The 20316-nt window shown below is 38.3% G+C and overlaps 1 protein-coding gene across 4 annotated transcripts in view; it reads right to left on the reverse strand.

The window, feature by feature from the left end:
- The window catches only part of LOC138751743 (integrin beta-1-like), a 178361-nt gene that overhangs the window by 71443 nt on the left and 86602 nt on the right, over window positions 1–20316 (reverse strand). For all 4 annotated transcript variants that reach the window (XM_069914445.1, XM_069914444.1, XM_069914446.1 and 1 more), the window contains 2 exons: window positions 5391–5543; window positions 4153–4248 (listed from right to left, as the gene is read on the reverse strand). In XM_069914445.1, coding sequence (XP_069770546.1) covers window positions 4153–4248; window positions 5391–5543 — 249 coding nt within the window. The remainder of the gene's footprint in view (window positions 1–4152; window positions 4249–5390; window positions 5544–20316) is intronic.

Raw genomic sequence — 20316 nt, forward strand, 5'->3', positions numbered from 1 at the left:
TTTCATTATTATATCACTAGTTTCTGTTAATAAAAGCCATGATTACTGCTTGATTACACCGCCTTCGTCTACTTCATTAACTGGCACTTCACCTTCAGACCCTAGGTTAATGTAGGTTAATGGGGTGCAGTCAGGCTCATGGGCTAGAAGGGTCTGTTACCATGCTGTATGTCTAAAAAAAAATTATTACTCATTACTGCCTTGCCTTAAACATAGATAAAATTGCTGAATTCCAGAACTGGCATGAGCCTGATATTAAAGCCACATTTCACCAAATGTGGCATCAAGGATAAATGGTACAGCCTAGATCAATCAACGGAAAAATGTTTCATGATTGGAGGTCAATCACCTCAGTCCTAAGACATCGCTGCAGGAGTTCCTCAGTATCCACCACCTTTAACTGCTTCATCAATTATTTTCTTTCCACATTTAATTCAGAAATGTGAATATTCCCTGATGATCATGTGATTTCAGATCGATTCAAAACACCGCCAGAAATGAAGTCGCCCATGCCTACTAACAGCAGGACAGAGATATCACTCAAGCAAGTGGTGAAATGTGGTATGACAACAGTGCCTAGAAATGTCAACTCAAACAAGAAAGAGGCCAGCCATCTACCATTGATATTCAGTGAAATAACTGCATTGGGCTATTCTACAACCAGTAAACAGGACTATGACCTAGAATCCAGGATTGTGATCTTGGATTTACTGACTGGAAATTTAACTGATGTGGCTAAACAAGGAGTTCATAAATGGGATATACCCATTAATTTCCTAAAGCTTTCCACCATCTACAAGATGCAAGTAGGGAGTTTGATGGAATAGTCATCTCTTGCCTGCATGTGCGTAACTCAAACAACACTCAACAATTTCAACACCATCCAAATGAAACCACCCCACTTAATTGATACCCTTTTGATCATCCTAAATAGTCATTCTCTCTACTGGTGCATAATGGGTGTAGGTACACTGTCCAGAAAATGACCTTCAGTCACTCACATATGTACTTCAATGGCAACCCTCAAACTCACAACCTCAACACCGAGAACCACAAGGATGCAGGCATCTGAAAACATCACCATCCTTGATGTTGACCGGCTGCATCATGGTCTGGTATGGGGACACTAATACCCCTGAAGCCCTGTAAAAGATAGTAGACACAGCCGGGATATCACAGGAAAAACCCTCCCCACCATTGGCATCATCTACAGGAACAATGCCATTGGAGAACAGAATCATCAAGGATCCACACCACCCAGCACACACTCTGTCCTCGCTGCTGCCATCAGGAAAGAGATGCAGGTGCCACAAGACTCGTACCACCAGGCTTAGGAACAGCTGCTACCCCTCCACCATCAGACTCCTCAACAACAAACTCAATTAGGTTGATGAAGGGAAAGCTGTGGATGTTGTCTATTTGGACTTTAGTAAAGCTTTTGACAAAGTTCTCCACAGGAGGTTAGGAAAAAAGTGGAGGCATTAGGTATAAATAAGGAGGTAGTGAAATGGATTCAGCAGTGGTTGGATGGAAGGTGTCAGAGAGTAGAGGTAGAAAATTGTTTATCCAATTGGAGGCCGGTGACTAGTGGAGTTCCTCAGGATTCGGTCCTGGGTCCACTATTATTTGTTATATATATTAACGATCTGGATGTAGGGGTGGAGAATTGGATAAGCAAGTTTGCGGATGACACAAAGATTGGTGGTGTTGTGGACAGTGAGGTAGATTACTGTAGATTAAAAGGTGATTTAGGAAGGTTGGAGGTGTGGGCTGAGAAATGGCTGATGGAATTTAATACAGATAAATGTGAGGTGCTACATTTTGGAAAGGCAAATTTAAATAGGTCATATACATTGAATGGTAGACAATTGAGGAGTGCAGAGCAACAAAGGGATTTAGGACTTATGGTAAATAGTACCCTCAAGGCTGATACTCAGGTAGATGGTGTGGTGATGAAGGCATTTGGAATGTTGGCCTTCATAAATCGGAGTATTGAATTCAAGAGTAGGGAGGTTATGATGAAATTGTACAAGGCATTGGTGAGGCCAAATTTGGAGTACTGTGTACAGTTTTGGTCACCAAATTATTGGAAAGATGTAAACAAAATAGAGAGAGTGCAGAGAAGGATCACGAGAATGTTGACAGGATTTCAGGGTCTGAGTTACAGGGAAAGGTTGTACAGACTGGGGCTTTTTTCTCTGGAGCGTAGAAGATTGAGAGGGGACTTGATAGAGGTGTTTAAGATTTTAAAAGGGACAGACAGAGTAAATGTGGATAGGCTTTTTCAATTAAGAAAGGGGGAGATTCAAACTAGAGGACATGGTTTAAGATTGAAGGGGGAAAATTATAAGGGGAACATGAGGGGAAATTTCTTTACGCAGAGGGTGGTGGGGATGTGGAATGAGCTTCCGGCAGACGTGGTCAAGGCGGGATCATTGGTTACATTTAAGGAAAGACTGGATCATTACATGGATAGGAGGGGACTAGAGGGGTATGGACCGGGTGCTGGTCAGTGGGACTAGGAGGGTGGGGATTTGCTACGGCATGGACTAGTAGGGCCGAACTGGCCTGTTCTGGGCTGTAAGTGGTTATATGGTTATATATGGTTAATCAGAGACTCATTTAAGGACTCTTCCTTTTGCACATTATTGATGTTTTTTCCTCTCTGTATTGCACAACTTGATTACATTTCTTTATTTGTCGATATATTCACGATGAGTATAGTTTTTTTTTTTGGACTACCAAAAAGTGATAATTCTGCCCGCTGCAGGAAAAAGATTCTCAGGATTATATGTGATTTCATGTATGTACTCTGACAATAAATCTGAAATCTAAATCTATCATCACTGAATCTAAATCCTGGAACTGCTACCTAACAACACGGTGAGAGCACTTTCACCAGAAGGTCTACAGCATTTCACTACTATGCTTGAAAATAATTAAGAAAATAAAGCAAATCACAAATGATTATATGATTGCAATTTAATCTTCTGTATACCCCAATACCCCTGAGCGTAAAGCCCTGCAAAAGGTAGTGGACACAGCCCAGGACATCACAGGCAAAATCCTCCCCAGTTTCAAGGACATCTGTAGGGAAAACTCCCGTCGGAGAGCAGAAGCAATCATCAAAGATCCACACCACCCAGTACAAGTTCTGTTCTCACTGCTGCCGTCAGGAAAGAGGTGTAGGTGCCACAAGACTCGCACCACCAGGTTCAGGAACATCTGGTTCCCCTGCACCATCAGACCCCTCAACAACAAACTCAACCAGGGACTCATTTAAGGATTCTTACTTTTACACTTTATCGATTTTTTTGAATTCTCTCTGTATTACAGGTCAGTTTGTTTACATTTGTTATCTGTTTGTGTATAGGTTTTTTTTTGCACTACCAATAATTAGTCATTCTGACTCATCTGCAGAAAAACGAATCTCAGGGTTATATGTGATATCATGTATGTACTCTGACAATAAATAAGAAATCTGAAATAATCTTCATTCAATTTGCAGGTAGAATAGTAATGTTCAAGAGGCTTTTAGATAGGCACATGCCTATGCAGGAAATAGGAGGATATGGATCATTTGCAGGCAGAAGAGACTTAGTTTAATTTGACATTGTATTCTGCATAGACATAGTGGGTCCAAACGCCTGTTCTTGATCTGTACTCTTCTATGTTCTGTGTTCTTTGTAACTTCACCACTAACTTTCACTATTCATGGGCATTAGAGATGGGCAATAATTGCAGATCTAGTCAGTAATCCTCACATTTTTAAAATTATTTTTAAAATGAAACCAGATATCATATTTCCAAGATCTTCAGTTGCTTATATATGGCATCATTCCTCACAGAAATATGTTCGGTACTTGTTCTTACAATTGTGTTTGGATTTCCATTTGTCTAAAGATGTGTCCTCAGATCAATGGAATTCAATGGAATCATATTCTGAAGAGAGGAATACTACATCTATTTTGTATGTTTAGCTCTACCAGTATGAGGCAAATTCCTTTAACTTCATGCCTCAGGGTTGAAAATGCAGCAAGATTAGATTTTCCAGTGAAGGCTGTAGGGTCTGTATTTTGTCCATACATGAGACATGCTCTTCTCTTTTCCATAAAACCACAGCTAGTAAGCTGAATCCTCAGACTTTCCTACCTTGTAAACATCTTTGAACTTTTCCTTAACAGCAAAGAGAAGCTGGATTTTATTGTCATGAAGTTTCCGTGCCAATTGAGCAATGGATGGATAATTCTGCGATCAAAAACACTCCAAAATTACATGATAGCAAAATACAAATAAATGCAAAATGTTCAACATTAACTCAGTGTGGTTGTTATTGTTCATAGAGATACAATATGTGGCCAAGTTGGATCTGAGACTTTTTGATTTCTATGTTGTGAAATTGGTGGGAGGTGGAGAGTTCATTGACAGGTCAGGGAGTAATGTTAGGGGGTAATTAAATGTCAGGCATATACGTTTATGAGAGGCTTAGATAGGGTGGATAGCCAGCACCATTTTGGGGTCAACAATAGCAAATACCAGAGGACCTCTGTTAAGGTGAATGAAGAAAAGTTTGTTTTGCTCAGAGGGTGGTGGGTGCCTGGAATGTATTGTCGGGGGTGGTGGCGGAGGCTGGTACAATAGTGACATTCAAGGCTCTTAGATAAGCACATGGATGAAAGGTATGATGTAGAGAAAAATTGATTGTCATGGAGTGGTTTTCCATACGTCAGCACAACATTGTGGGTTGAAGGGCCTGAGCTGTAATGTTTTATGTTCCACAGTATATTCTGCAATCCGATCCTCTTAAATTTCCATGGCGCCTCCATTAGTTCGTGCTGAATTTTTAGAGCATATTTACTTCAGCATTCAATCTCAGGTTTTCACATGATGTCATGCATCCAGGTAGTCTCGAATAAAAACTGAAAAATTGTAAATATAGAAAATTGTTTCTTGAATTCCCCATCAATTCATTGGCCATCTTGACTCTTTTTTATTTCTGGGTCACTCTCCATGAGTCCCCAATCTAAGATCACTTTTCAAACAACACCAATCTGCTGATTCAAGCAGATAGTGACCTTCTCCAGCTTTACAAATAGTCAATTAACCTAGATCTGCCAGGATTTTCCACATCACAAGTATAAATAATACCACCACAGAATGAAGAAGTGATCATCTGTACTGTTCTAGTAACTAATATTCCATTAAACCAACATCCTATTCAGGTGGCAGCAGTTCATCTATTTTACATTCACTCTAAGGTTGGAAAAGTCAGTGGAAATGTTCTCATGATGTGCAACCCAATATGAATCATGCAAGACCATCCTTGACGATGTTATTTTGTTTGTTTGTGATTTATATGTTGATTCCATCAGTATCAAAAGCCAGCTTACCTGATGGCGATTACCTAGGTAAACACCCTGAATGTCAAGGTGGCAATCTTCATTTGGCAATATTCTACTCTTTGTATTGTTCCCAGCAAAGTGAAGTTCCCCATTAGTGTAGAAGACAAGGAGTCTAGTGGCATTTCGCCAACCAATTTCATCCTATTAGATAAACCAGAATTAAATCATCAACTGAATGAGTATGATTATTTATTGAATGGTTATTTTCTGTGAAATAGACATTTAAATTTGACTGCTTTCAGATGAATTTTTTTTTTAACAGATGAGTACAATGTATAAATGTGCCTATGCATTTTAATGTGCTTAAAGGTTATTGGAAGGTGTGTTGCCCCCCCCCCCCCACCCCATCATCACCCAGGGCACAGTTCTGGCAATATGAATGTTTATTGTCATATACACAAGTACCCAACACCCAACCCCAACCAACCAATTTTCCCTTGCAACCGCTGCAATCGTGTCTGCCTGTCCCGCATCGGACTGGTCAGCCACAAACGAGCCTGCAGCTGACGTGGACTTTTTTACCCCCTCCATAAATCTTCGTCCGCGAAGCCAAGCCAAAGAAAAAGAAGATGTTACAGATGCAGTAACATTCTTACTTGCTATGGCAACACAGTATAAGATGCACCAATAATCGTATAAACTAAGTTACTACAATGCACCATGAGACAAAAAAGAGAAGCATATAAAGTGATAGAGAAATATTCAGGGTTGGCATTTGTGCACAAAATGTACTTATACAACCAGATGAAACAGCATTTCTCCAGAACACGGTACACACACACACACAAAGACACACATTTCTCACAAATTCTGTACATAATAATCACACACTTATATAAAAATATAATGTAAAATATTTATTTATAAATAATTTACTCATTTTCATTTATCAGAGACTCAAGGTTACAGAATACCATTCATCAATCTCACAGCATGTAGAAAGAAGCTATGCCCCAGATTGGCAGTCCTAATATTGATCTCCTGTACCTCCATCCTGGTGGTCGTAGATCAAAGAAACTGTGTGATGGATGGTTGGAATCCTTGATAATTATTTGAGTCCTAATTAAGCAACACTGTTGGTAATAAAGGAAAGGAAGATCACCGTGATCATCTCAGTTGTCTTAATGATCCTTTGTATTACCTTCCAGTCCAATGTTTTGCAGCTACCATACCAAGCAATGATTCAGCAAGACAAGACACTCTCAATTGTGTTCCTGTAAAATCTTGGCAAGATGGGGGTTGGTAGCCTTGACCTCTTCAATCTCCTTGCTGCACATTCCTGACTAATGAGGAGGTGTTTTGGGTCCAGGATAGGTCATCCATTATACACACATCAAGACAATTTGTGCTCTCCACTCTCTCCACAACAGAGCCACTAATGTATAACAGAGAGTGGTTGATCTTGTTTATTGTCTTGTTTACCTTGAGACACGGGTTGTTGTACTCACACCATTTGACAAGCCTTCTCTCAATAAGCTGATTCATCATTATTTCGAATGCTATTGGTATATCCACAAACTTGATGATTTTGTTTACACATCTTTTGGTGGCCCTGGAATAGTTTATGATAAATACTTGGGAGAATAAAAGAAGATAATGAATAGAAACAGCAGCAGGTCATTTATCCTATGGTGTCTGCTCCCAATCTTGAACCTGGTACCTTTTCTGTCCTCTGAGAGAAATTGGAATATGGATTTTGGAGGACAATATTTTAGATTTTTTATTTGGAGGGCCTATATATTTTAATTTGAGGGTCCTATATAATAACAATTTTTTTTTAATATTATTAATTTTGTGATTATTTTTGGTATTTAGTAATAGTATTAGATATGTCAAATTTGAAATTTGCTACTTTTAATGTTCAGGGATTAGATAACCCAATCAAGCGTAAGAGATTTTTGGCATTTATTAAAAAGATGAAAATTGATATTGCTTTTTTACAGGAGACACATTTGAATGAAAAAGAAAGTATGAAATTGAAGAGGGACTGGGTTGGACATGTTTTTTTTCTTCATTTAACTCTAAAGCTAAGGGAGTAGCAATTTTGATAGATAAAAATTTACCTTTTGAATTACAATCAACGGAAATGAATGCAGGACGTATTATTAAATTGAATTGTAAGATTTTTAATTAATTTTGGACTTTACTCAAAATTTATGCACCAAATGTGGATGATGAGGCATTTATTTCGGATGCATTTTTGCTTCTGGGACAAGCCAATGAAAATGTTCTAGTTGGAGGAGATTTTAATTGTGTTTTAGAACCTTTATTAGATAAATTTCAAAAAAAATGTTAAAAAATCTAAAATGGCAATTCAAATCCGAGCTTTGATGAAAGATTTTAATTTAGTGGATATTTGGCGACGTCTCAATCCAACAGAGAACCCTATAACCATATAACCACTTATAGCACAGAACAGGCCAGTTCGGCCCTACTAGTCCATGCCGTAACAAATCCCCACCCTCCTAGTCCCACTGACCAGCACCCGGTCCATACCCCTCCAGTCCTCTCCTCTCCATGTAACTATCCAGTCTATCCTTAAATGTAACCAATGATCCCGCCTCAACCACGTCTGCCGGAAGCTCATTCCACATCCCCACCACCCTTTGTGTAAAGAAATTTCCCCTCATGTTCCCCTTATAATTTTCCCCCTTCAATCTTAAACCATGCCCTCTAGTTTGAATCTCCCCTACTCTTAATTGAAAAAGCCTATCCACATTTACTCAGTCTGTCCCTTTTAAAATCTTAAACACCTCTATCAAGTCCCCCCTCAATCTTCTACACTCCAGAGAAAAAAGCCCCAGTCTGCACAACCTTTCCCTGTAACTCAAACCTTGAAATCCTGTCAACATTCTTGTGAACCTTCTCTGTACTCTCTCTATTTTGTTTATATATTTCCTATAATTTGGTGACCAAAACTGTATGCAGTACTCCAAATTTGGTCTCACCAATGCCTTGTACAATTTCATCATAACCGCCCTACTCTTGAATTCAATACTCCGATTTAAGAAGGCCAACATTCCAAATGCCTTCTTCACCACACCATCTACCTGAGTATCAGCCCTGATGGTACTATTTACCATAAGTCCTAAATCCCTTTGTTGCTCTGCACTCCTCACTAGCCTACCATTTAATGCATATGACTTATTTAGATTTGCCTTTCCAAAATGTAGCACCTCACACTTAACTGTATTAAATTTCATCAGCCATTTCTCAGCCCACACCTCCAGGCTTCCTAAATCACCTTTTAATCTACGGTAATCTTCCTCACTGTCCACAACACCACCAATCTTTGTATCATCCGCAAACTTGCTTATCCAATTCTCCACCCCTACTTCCAGATCGTTAATATATATAACAAACAATAGTGGACCCAGGACCGATCCCTGAGGAACTCCACTAGTCACCGGCCTCCAATTGGATAAACAATTTTCTACCACTACCCTCTGACACCATCCATCCAACCATTGCTGAATCCATTTCACTACCTCCTTATTTATACCTAATGCTTCCACCCTTTTTCCTAACCTCCTGTGTGGAACTTTGTCAAAAGCTTTACTAAAGTCTAAATAAACAACATCCACAGCTTTCCCTTCATCAACCTTTTTTGTAACCCCCTCAAAAAACTCAATCAGGTTTGTCAAGCCTGACAAAACCATGCTGATTACTCCCTATCAATCCCTGTACCTCCAAATATTTGTAAATACCATCCCTCAGAACACTTTCCACCAACTTGCCCACCACAGACGTCAGACTCACGGGCCTATAATTCCCACGTTTACATTTGGACCCCTTCTTAAACAGCGGAACCACATGCGCCACCCTCCAATCCTTTGGCACTACCCCCGTGACCAGTGACATCCTAAATATCTCTGTTAATGGCCCCACTATCTGTCCACAAGCCTCCCTGAGTGTCCTTGGGAATATTTTGTCCGGTCCCGGAGATTTATCCACCTTTATCTTTTTCAACACAGCCATCACTACCTCCTTGGTTATCCTTATATGCTTCATGACCTCCCCACTATTTTTCTTTTCTTCAACTGGTTCAATATTTTTTCCCTAGTGAATACCAAGGCAAAGAAATCATTCAAAATTTCCCCCATTTCCTCTGACTTCTCACTCAGCCTACCTTCACTATCTACAAGGGGTCCAATTTTATCCCTCATTAATCTTTTAATGTACCTATAGAAACCCTTTGGATTTATCTTTACTCCAGGACTTCTGCTTTTATTCATCTAGACATGAATCTTTTTCTAGAATTGATTTTTTTTTAGTATCGGCACATTTACAGGTGAAAATATTGCAAGCAGAATATAAAAGTCGGGTAATTTCAGATCATTCTTTGTTGTATTTTACTTATGAGAGTTCTGAAAAAATTCATGCAGCTTCTCGTTGGAGATTCAATACGATGTTGTTAAAGAAAGCAGAATTTATTGAATTTTTTAAAAAACAAATCAATCTCTTCTTGGAAGAAAATGTTAATTCCGTTCAAAGTAAATTTATATTGTGGGATGCTATGAAAGCTTACTTGAGAGGTCAAATAATTAGTGATACCTCTAAGGTTAAAAAGAATTATTCGACCGAGAGTCTTGAATTAGAGAAACAGATTGATGAATTAGAAAAGGAATTTCAGAGAGATGTGACAGAAAATCAAAAAATAGAATTGTCTAGATTGAAATTGAAATACAATACGTTGCAATCTTATCGATTTGAATGTTTGATAAATAGATCTAAACAACGGTATTATGAATGGGGTGAGAAAGCACATAAGGTACTTGCACAGCAGTTAAAGGAAGAACAGGTATCAAGGGTTATTAATGCAGTTAGACGAAATTCGACTATTACTTACAAACCTCGTGAGATTAACGATGAGTTCTATTCATTTTATAAGAAATTATATACTTACGAGAAAAAACAGGAGACTGGATTGATTGACTCCTTTTTATCGATGTTGAAATTACCGTTATTAGAAGAACAAGATATATTGGAGCTGGAGGCTCCTTTTACTGATTTAGAAATTACATTGGCTATGTTGGAAATGCCAAATGGAAAATCACCTGGTGATGACAGGTTTTCAGTTGAATTTTATATAGTATTTTATGATGATTTATCTACAGTGTATGGAGATATGATACAACAGATTAATGAACATTATGATTTACCCGAATCATGCTCTAGTGCCTTAATTATCATAATTCCTAAGAAGGATAGAGATCCGTTGAAGGTGTCTTCATATAGACTAATTTCTTTGTTAAACGTAGACTATAAAATAATAGCTAAAGTATTAGCGAATCAATTGGTTAAATTTTTACCTAAGTTGGTACATGTTGATCAAACAGGTTTCCTAAAGAAAAGATATGCTTCAGATAATATTCTTAGAGTGATTAGTTTGATTAATAAATACCAACAATGCCCTGACCACCCAATGGTGATATCTCTCGATGCAGAAAAGGCTTTTGATAGAGTTGAATGGAACTTTGTATTTAAAGTTTTAGAGAAATTTAAGTTTGGTCCTTCTTTTATTGGTTGGATTAAAGCTTTATATAATAAACCAATAGCCACGGTATTGACAAATGGTCAGATCTTGGAACCTTTTAAATTAACTCATTCAACTCGACAAGGTTGTTCTTTATCCCCAGCTTTGTTTGCATTAGTAATTGAACCTTTAGCACAGCTGATAAGACAAAATACACAGATACAAGGTATGAGAGTTTTAGATGAGGAGTATAAAATTAATCTATTTGGTGACAATGTAACAAATCCAGCTCAGTCACTTTTACACTTGAAGAAGTGTTTAACACAATATGGATCTTTGTCTGGATATAAAGTTAATTAGGAAAAAAGTGAAATTTTACTGATAGGTGAAGGAGATTATTCAGTTTATAAGAATATTATCAATTTGAAGTGGACTGATCGAATTAAATATTTGGGTATAAATGTGAATGTTGATTATCAATCTTTATATAAATTAAATTATGTACTGTTAATGAAAAAGATCAAAGCTGATTTGATTAAATGGAAGGATCTTCCTATAAATTTAATTGGAAGAATAAATACAATTAAAATGAATATCTTTCCACAGAAACAATATTTGTTTCATTCAATTCCGTGTTTACTTAATAAGAATTTTTTCCGAGATTTAAATAAAATGGTTAGGGAATTTTTATGGAAGGGTAAATTTCCGAGAGTAGCTTTGAATAAGTTGACCTGGAAATATGCATTAGGAGGATTACGTTTACCATATTTTCAAAATTATTATGAGGCAGCTCAATTTAAATTTATTAGTTCTTTAATGGATTTGGAACGGCCCCCGAGTTGGGCTAAAATTGAGATGGTGAATATTTTTGAATTTGAAATACATCAATTTTTGTTTCGGTGGAATTTAAATTTATTACAACAATATAATGTGCCTATACTAGAGCATTTAATTAAGTTATGGATGAGAAAAAATAGAACGATAGGTTCTAAGGGTAAATTATTGACTTTAACACCGTTATATAATAATCAACTTATTCCTTTTTCAATGCATAATCAATGTTTATTACATTGGAAATCTAAAGGTATAAAAAATCTGGGGGATTGTTTTAAAGAAGGTAAATTTTTATCCTTTAATCAAATGAGGGATTTTGGTATTAATGAGAAATCTTTATTCATTTATTATCAACTTCGATCTTTAGTAAAACAAATATTTGGTAGAGATATGACTTCACCTAAATTGACTAAATTTGAATCTTTTCTTGTGACTGTACCAAAGAAGGGATATATTTCATTGATGTACCAAATACTACAGGAGAGTATGGAAAATAAGGGATGGGATAGATCTAAGATTAAATGGGAAAAGGATATTAACTTTATTTTTTCTGAGGATGACTGGTTAGATATTTGTCATGATCGTGTTACTAGATCGATAAACGTTTGTTATGCATTGGTTAATTATAATTTTTTACATCAATTGTATTTCACACCTGAAAAGTTTTTAAAAATGGTTTTAGTGAATCAGACTCTTGTTTTAGATGTGGTAATTCCGTTGGAACTTTTTTCATGCTGCTTTCATGCTATGTGGTTATGTGGTTTTTGGAAAGCAATTCAATTGTTTTTGGAACATTTGTATAAGATTAAAATACTTCTAGACCTGACAATATTTTTGTTGGGTAAATTGAAGCCTTTTGAAAGATTTGGGATTAGATAAATTTCAAATTGCTTTTGTATATTTAGCTTTATCTGTAGCAAAAAAATGTATAGCAAGTACATGAAAAAATGCTAATATGATTGATATTAATAGATGGTATAATGAGATGAAAACTTGTTTGGTAATGGAAAAAATTATGTATGTTTTACATGATAATTATTCTTTTTTTCTTAATAAGTGGTCTTTATATTCAGAACATTTACATTTAAATTTACTTTGATTAGATTTTAGTAAATAGTTTTTCGTTTATATCTTAGTTTTCTTTCTTTTTGGCTCTCCTAAAGAGAGCTGGCTGAGGGGGGGGGGGGGGGGGGTTGTTTCTTTTTCTTCTCTTTTTTCTTTTTTTTAATAACATTTTTTTTATTGTTCACAATATGTACTTTTACTACTTTTACAAATAAATAAAGTTGTGAAAAAAAAGGTGTTGTGGACAGAAAAGATGGTTTCCAAGTTTGCAGAGGGATCTAGAGAAATTGGAAAAATGGACTGAAAAATGACAGATGGAACTTAATGCAGACAATTGTGAGGTGTTGTATTTTGGATGGACAAACCAAGAAAGGACATACATGGTAAATAGTAGGGCACTGAGGAGTTCAGTATAACAGAGGGATCTGGGAATATAGATATATAATTCCTTGAAAGTGGTGTCACAGTCAGATATGGATGTAAAGAGAGATTTTGACATATTGGTCTTCATAAATAAAAGTACTGAATGTAGGAGTTAGGATGTTATGGTAAAGTTGTATAAGACAATGATGAGGCCAAATTTGGAATATTCTATGAATTTTGGTAACCTAACTAGAGGAAAGATATCAATAAGATAGAAAAAGTACAGAGAAGATTTATTAGAATGTTTCCTGGACTTCAGGAAATTAATTAGAGGGACAGGTTAATAGGTTAGGACTTTACTCCTTGGACCGTAGAAGAATGAGGGGAGATTTGATAGAGGCATTTAAAATTATAAGGGGGATAGACAGAGTAATGCAGTTAGGCTTTTTCCACTGAGGGTATGTGAGATACAAACCAGACGACATGGGTTAAGAGTGAAAGGGGAAAAGTTTAGGGGGAACATGAGAGGGAATAACTTACTGAAAGATCATTTCTGGGTATTGCTTGATAGGATTAAACTATCATTATTGGGTTTACCTCCCTTATCTATTACAATGATCGGATGTATCAATTCAATTAAAATGAATATTTTACCTAAATATTTGTATCCTTTTCAAGCATTACCAATTTTTATCCTCAAATCTTTTTCAGCTTGCTGGATTCGACTAATTCTACATATATTTGGCAAGGAAAAAAAAACACATATAAACAAAGCCTATCTTCAAAAGACTAAATTAAATGGAAAATTATTATTCCCAGATTTTAGATTATACTATTGGGCAATTAATATATATAATTTACTTTTATTATTATATTTGGATAAATCTGTGAATCATCCTTCCAGGGTAGAAATGGAATTACAGTTCGCCAAAAAAAACCTCTATGTTGGAAATTTAAGATATTTTTTACCATTTCCCTTTTCCAAATTAACAAATAAACTGTTGATGAGAAATAGATTGAGAATGTGGACTCAGTTTAGGAAATTGTTTGAAATTAATGGTTTTTTACTGGCTCATCTAATTATACCATCTTTTTTAACCATCTTTGTTGTATGCAGGCTTAAAGGAATGGCATAGAAAAGGCATTCAAAGTTTCAAGGATCTTTTTATTCAAAATAATTTTGCATGTTTTGAACAATTATCATCCAAATGTAATCTTTCCAATAGGCCCTTTTTAAGATATTTACAAATTAGGCATTTTGTTCAGTCCAAGCTTTTAGATTTTCTGCATATTTATAATACTAAGCCTCTTGATCTGTTATTTAACATTTTTTAAATTTTCATGGTGGATTAATAGCATTACTGTATTTATAATAATATACTGGACAATTCAGTTCCAAAGGCTGAGATTAAAAGAAACTGAGAAATGGACTTGAATATAACATTTTCAGATGAAGATTGGTAGTCTGCTCTCAGCTGCATTAATGATTTCTCATTTTGTACAATACATTGGTTTTTACAATTTAAGGTAGTGCACAGAACTCGTATGTCTAAAATTAAATTATACTGTTTCTATGCAAATATTGATCCGTTTTGTGAGAAATGTAAAATTTTCAAAGCCTCACTGATTTATATCTATTGGGAATGCCCACATTTAGAGAGATTCTGGAAAGAGATTTTTCAAACTTTTATCAATAACTTTTAAGATTAACTTGAAACCCAGTCTGCTAATAGCTTTGTTTGACTTTTCTCGCCACACAGATAAACCTTTATCAGCTTCTCAGGAAAAAGTCTTAGCTTTTACTACATTGATACCCAGATGAGCTATTTTATTAAAATGAAGTTTGTGTTCACCTACCTCGATGACATTCTGATTGCAAGCCGTGACCGTGCCAAACACGCCACTCACAGTTGTGCCACAGGTTGAGTGAGTTTGGCCTGACAATTAATCCAGCAAAATGCCAGTTCGACAAAGACTCAATTGACTTTTTAGGTCACAGGATCGACTGCCACGGGGCTAAACCACTAACCGATAAGGTAGAGACCATTCGGGCATTCCCCATGCCTACAACAGTAAGGGGACTACAAGAGTTCACATGCATTGTGAATTTTTACCGCAGATTCCTGCCAGGGGTGTCTCGTATCATGAAACCTTTATTCTCCCTTATGACCAGTACGAAGAAGACGATTTTGTGGAACCAAGAGGCATCCGATGCTTTCTAGGCAACAAAAGATGCCCTGGCTAATACTGCCCTCCTGATACACCCTAAAGCTGATGCCCCATTGCTCTCACAGTGGACATTTCTGACACAGCAGTAGGGGAGTCTTGGAACAGTGGGTGAGTGGACACTGGCAACCCCTTGCATTTTTCAGTGGACATTTGTGGGCACCCGAACTGAAATATAATGCTTTTGATAGAAAATTCCTGGCATTATACCTGGCAATCAGACATTTTAGATATTTCCTTGAGGGCAGGAAGTTAAAATTTTTACTGACCTCAAGCCCCTCACCTTTGCCTTCACTAAAGCTTCCAATATGTGGTCAGCCAGGCCACAAAGGCACATTTCATATATTTCAGAATTTTCTACTGACATTCAGCATAATGTGGAAAAATCCAAAGTGGTGACCAATGTCTTGTCATGTCCTAATTACCCACCTCAACATCTAGCATTGACTATAAGGCTCTGGCTGAAGCACAGGCACCGGACAAGGACATCGACACATATCGCACTGTAATTACCGACTTCCAGTTGGAGGATGTACAGCTTGGTCCTAGGAGGCAGACCATCCTGTGTGACATGTCTATGGGTAAGCCTCGTCCCACCATTCACATTTCTTGGAGGAGGCGCATTTTCAAGGCCATACACAACCTGATACACCCCGCCATCAAAACGACCGTCAAAATGGTTGTTAGTCGATTAATCTGGCATGGCCTCTGTGCCAGTCCTCGAAAATCCATACCCACACTAAAGCTCTCCCACAGCCATTTCAACCGGCACAATGCTGTTTCAGCCACATCCACGTAGATCTGGTGGGCCCCCTACCAATATCCAGAGGCACACACTACTTACTGACCCTAGTAGACAGGTCAACCAGATGGCTGGAAGTCATCCCTTTGCCTGACACCTCTACGGAAATGTGCGCCAGGGCCCTCCTGCACAACTGGGTAGCTAGGTTTGGGGTTCCAGAGCATATAACTTCGGACAGGGGCTCCCAATTTACCTTGGGCTTCTGGCCTAATCTTGGTAACACCCTGGTACTCAGCTCCACCATACCACAGCTTCCCATCCTCAGGCCATTGACACCTTAAAGCAGCTCTCATGGCCAGACTCAATGGCTCTAACTGGGTGGATGAGCTCTCGTGGATACTCCTAGAGATCTGGGCTGCTGCTAAAGAGGACCTAGAGGTTTCTGCAGCCAAAATGATGTATTACGCACCATTAGTAATTCTGGGGGAATTCCTGGCCATCAAAGACACTGGGAATGACTTCCCTGAGGCCGCCTTGTCCCATCTGTGGGACAGCCTTGGCACAATCACCCCAACACAGCCAAAGCATGGATGACATTTGTATCTAAAGAACCTGAGACTTGTAAATATATTTTTGTCAGATGCAGGGCACACAGACTCCCACGACAGAGACTTACAAAGGCCCATACAAAGTTATACGACACAACGGGTCAATGTCTTTTTGATAGTGGGGGGAAGAAACAAAACTTTCACCCTGGACCAGCTCAAGCAGGCATTCCTTGACTCTGACCACCCAGTCCATGACTCACCCCCATGCCAAAGGGGCAGGCTTCCCAAGCACAAGGCCTCGCGGAGCATCGATTTTGGGGGTGGGGTGGGTGGGATCGTGTAGCAGGCCACCGAATGTGCCACGCCTGAAGTGGCAACCCGACACTGGGAGCCTGCAGCCCACACAGCCTGCTGAGACAGGCTATGCACTTCGAAGTTGGTGCTTGACTCAGCAGCAAGCAGCTGAAGCCCCCCACTCCAATGGACTGGCCAGTGGCAGCCAATCTGGTGGAGCTAGGGAAACTGCCACAGCTGGGGATGAGAGGAGCTCACTGATTGACCGCTCCATGGGTAGCACTAAACAACCAATTCCAGGAAGTGGATTGTAATGCCACCAGTCAAGTGGCATGATGACATCAGAGGTGGGGTTCTGAGCCCATTATAAGCAGACCTGCCAGCTCAGTAAATCAGTGTTGAATTCACTCCCGTAGTGTGTGTCTCTTCTTTGAGCATAACCTCACCAGCAGTAGCAACTGCCACAATATAATATTAAAAATAGAAAGTTTCAATTTATGAAATCATGAGGTCCATTGTTAGAATTTTTTTTATAATTGGAAGAATTAATAATTACTATATGTTACGGTAATTCTTGATCTGTTCTCTGGGGTCACCAGTGATACCGCATCATTATTATGTCTAATAATAATAAATAGCATATAAGGTAGCCTTGATTAGAGGGAGGGGATAGATTAGGTTAGCTTCATTAGCTTTTAGTTTTTTTTCTTATTTTTTCTTTCTTTTATCTTTATTATTTTATTAAAACATTCTAAAAATGGGTCTGACATGGTTGCATACATTATGTTTATTCTAGAATGAGTTATTATAAGTAACTTTTGATGTAGTTATGCGTATTTTCTTTTTTTACTCATTTTTTTCTTCTCCCTTTTTGGATGTATTTACTTGCATACAATTGAATCATTATGTAATTGTCATTTATTATGCATGTTTATATGTTAAACTCAATAAAAGAATTTTAAAAAGAAAGAAAAGAGGGGGAATTCTTCACACTGAGAGTGGTGGGAGTGTGGAACGAGCTGCCAGCTGAAGTGATGAATGCGGGCTCAATTTTAACATTTAAGAAGAATTTGGGGAGGTACATGGAGGGCTATGGACTGAGTGCACATCAGTGGGACTAGGCCAAAAAATGGTTTGACACAGACTAGAGGGCCCAAAGGGGTCTGTTTCTGTGCTGTAATGTTCGATGATTCTGTTTCCAATAGAATGCATGTCTGGATTAGACACTGAGGTTACCAAAAGACTTTGCAATACACAAACATGCTGGAAAAATTAAGTATTGCAAGCATTTGCAGACTTTAATGTTTAACTGCAAAAAGACTGGACAGTTTTCATTTTCACATCGGAATAAAGTTGTTTATGGGGGGGGGGGGCAAATACAAAGGAGCTATTGGAGCCACCAATTTATTGCCCAAACCAAATTGCCCTTGAGAAGGTGGTGGTAAACTGTCTTCTTGAGGCAATATTACATTATATTGAATGACATGGAGATGGATATGGGACAGAGGGGACCACATAATAGTGGTATATTCACCATCAAGAGGAAAATGTCATTGAGAGCATTTGGGGCCAAGGCAGCTAATCAAATCCATTGCAAATTGTTCCAACCCCAAGGCACAGATCCTACAAACAGCAGGGCAGATGTTGGATCAGGGGGCCATATCCTGGCACATCCCACCAATGCTTCAAAACACCAGCTGAAGCTGAAGAGGCAGTGTGGGAAAGCATTGGGAGGAAACAAACAAAAATATGAATTCTGTGCAAACAGGCTGCCAAAATGACGTCAATATTTCCTGAATGCTTCACGAGAAGCAAAGCAGTGGGCTACTCCCAACATGATGCAAGTCAGAACAGCTAGCAATGATTCATAATCCAAGTAATTTTTCATTTGACCTCACAAACCCTTGGGGAAAGCTCAGAGACAGCTGCTATCACCCTTCATCAGCAATGCTTCAAGCACGACAGCTTTTTCATGCTGACACAAGCAAAAGACGACAGCCATATGTACAAGTGACAGGGTGTGATTCAACTGTCACAGTAGATATTTGGTAGCTTCAGTGAAACAAGCACCCGTGTACATTTGGTGTATAATTTGATGGCAAAATGAAGAACAATCTTCAGGATCTCCTTACCCAACTTGGTGTCTCCCACAAGCTTTCAAAGTTCTCTGGAGTTCAAGAACAACTACCAGAGGATGTCTGCTTAAGGTGACTGAAGAGGTGACACAGTTAGTGTAGCAGTTAGCGCAATGCTGTTACAGCGCCAACCAATGGGGTTCGAACCTTGTGCTGTCTGTAAGGAGTTTGTACGTTCGCCCCATGTTTGCGTGGGTTTCCTCTGAGTGCTCCGGTTTCCTCCCTCCCTTCAAAAACGTACGGGGGTGTAAGTTAATTAGGTGTAAATGGGCAGCACGTGCTCATGGGAATGCATTGCCAGGGATGGTGATGGAGACTGGTACAATAGGGACATTTAAAATATTCTCAGATAGGCACATAGATGCAAGAAAAATAGAGGGTTATGGGTCCACAGTTGAGAAAGGTTAGATTGCTGTGGAGGTTTCCATAAGTTAGCACAACATTGTGGCTAAAGGGCCTCTGCTGTGCTGTAATGCTCTATGTCCTATATTTAATTTCTTCAAGCATATGAACATCGAAATTCTGCAAATGCTGGAAATTGGAAATGAATCCATTAAATGGTGGAAAATGAACAGATCAGGCAGCATCTGCAGAAAGTGAAGCAATCAAAATTTCAGGTCTCTGACCCTTTTTCAGAACAGGGAAAGAGTTATAAGTTAGTTTGGAGACTCACTGAATGCAGATGCTGGAACATGAAGCATAAAAGAAACAACTGGAGAAACACAGCTGATCAAGCAGCATCTGTAAAAGAAAGGGATGGTTACATTTTGGGATGTGACCCTGCAGATTCAAGTACTTGGGAAACTAAGTTTCTATTTTGTAAACCGGACCTTCTTTTTAATTTTTTAAAAAACATTTATACATTTTTTTGAACATTTATACGTTTTGGCCCACGAGTCTGTGCCGCCCATTTTACACCCAATTAACCTACACCCCTGGTACATTTTTTTAACAGTGCGAGGAAACTAGAGCCCTGAGGAAAACCCAGGCAGACACAAGGAAAACAGTACGGATTCAAACCCTGGTCCTGATCGCTGGCACTGTAATGACGTTGTGCTGACTGCTACACCAGTCATGCCGTAAGTTGTCATACACTCATGGAAAGTGAGAGTTTTTGAAAGGCCACCATTCAAACTTTCTTGCAGAGTTTCCTCTTGAATAATGCACTCCTTTGAGCTGTAGTGAAAGTTAAAGAGCTTTAACACAACATAGAAGCCACAATATGTATGGC

This window comes from Narcine bancroftii, chromosome 1 (assembly GCF_036971445.1).
Source record: "Narcine bancroftii isolate sNarBan1 chromosome 1, sNarBan1.hap1, whole genome shotgun sequence".
Lineage (NCBI taxonomy): Eukaryota > Metazoa > Chordata > Chondrichthyes > Torpediniformes > Narcinidae > Narcine > Narcine bancroftii.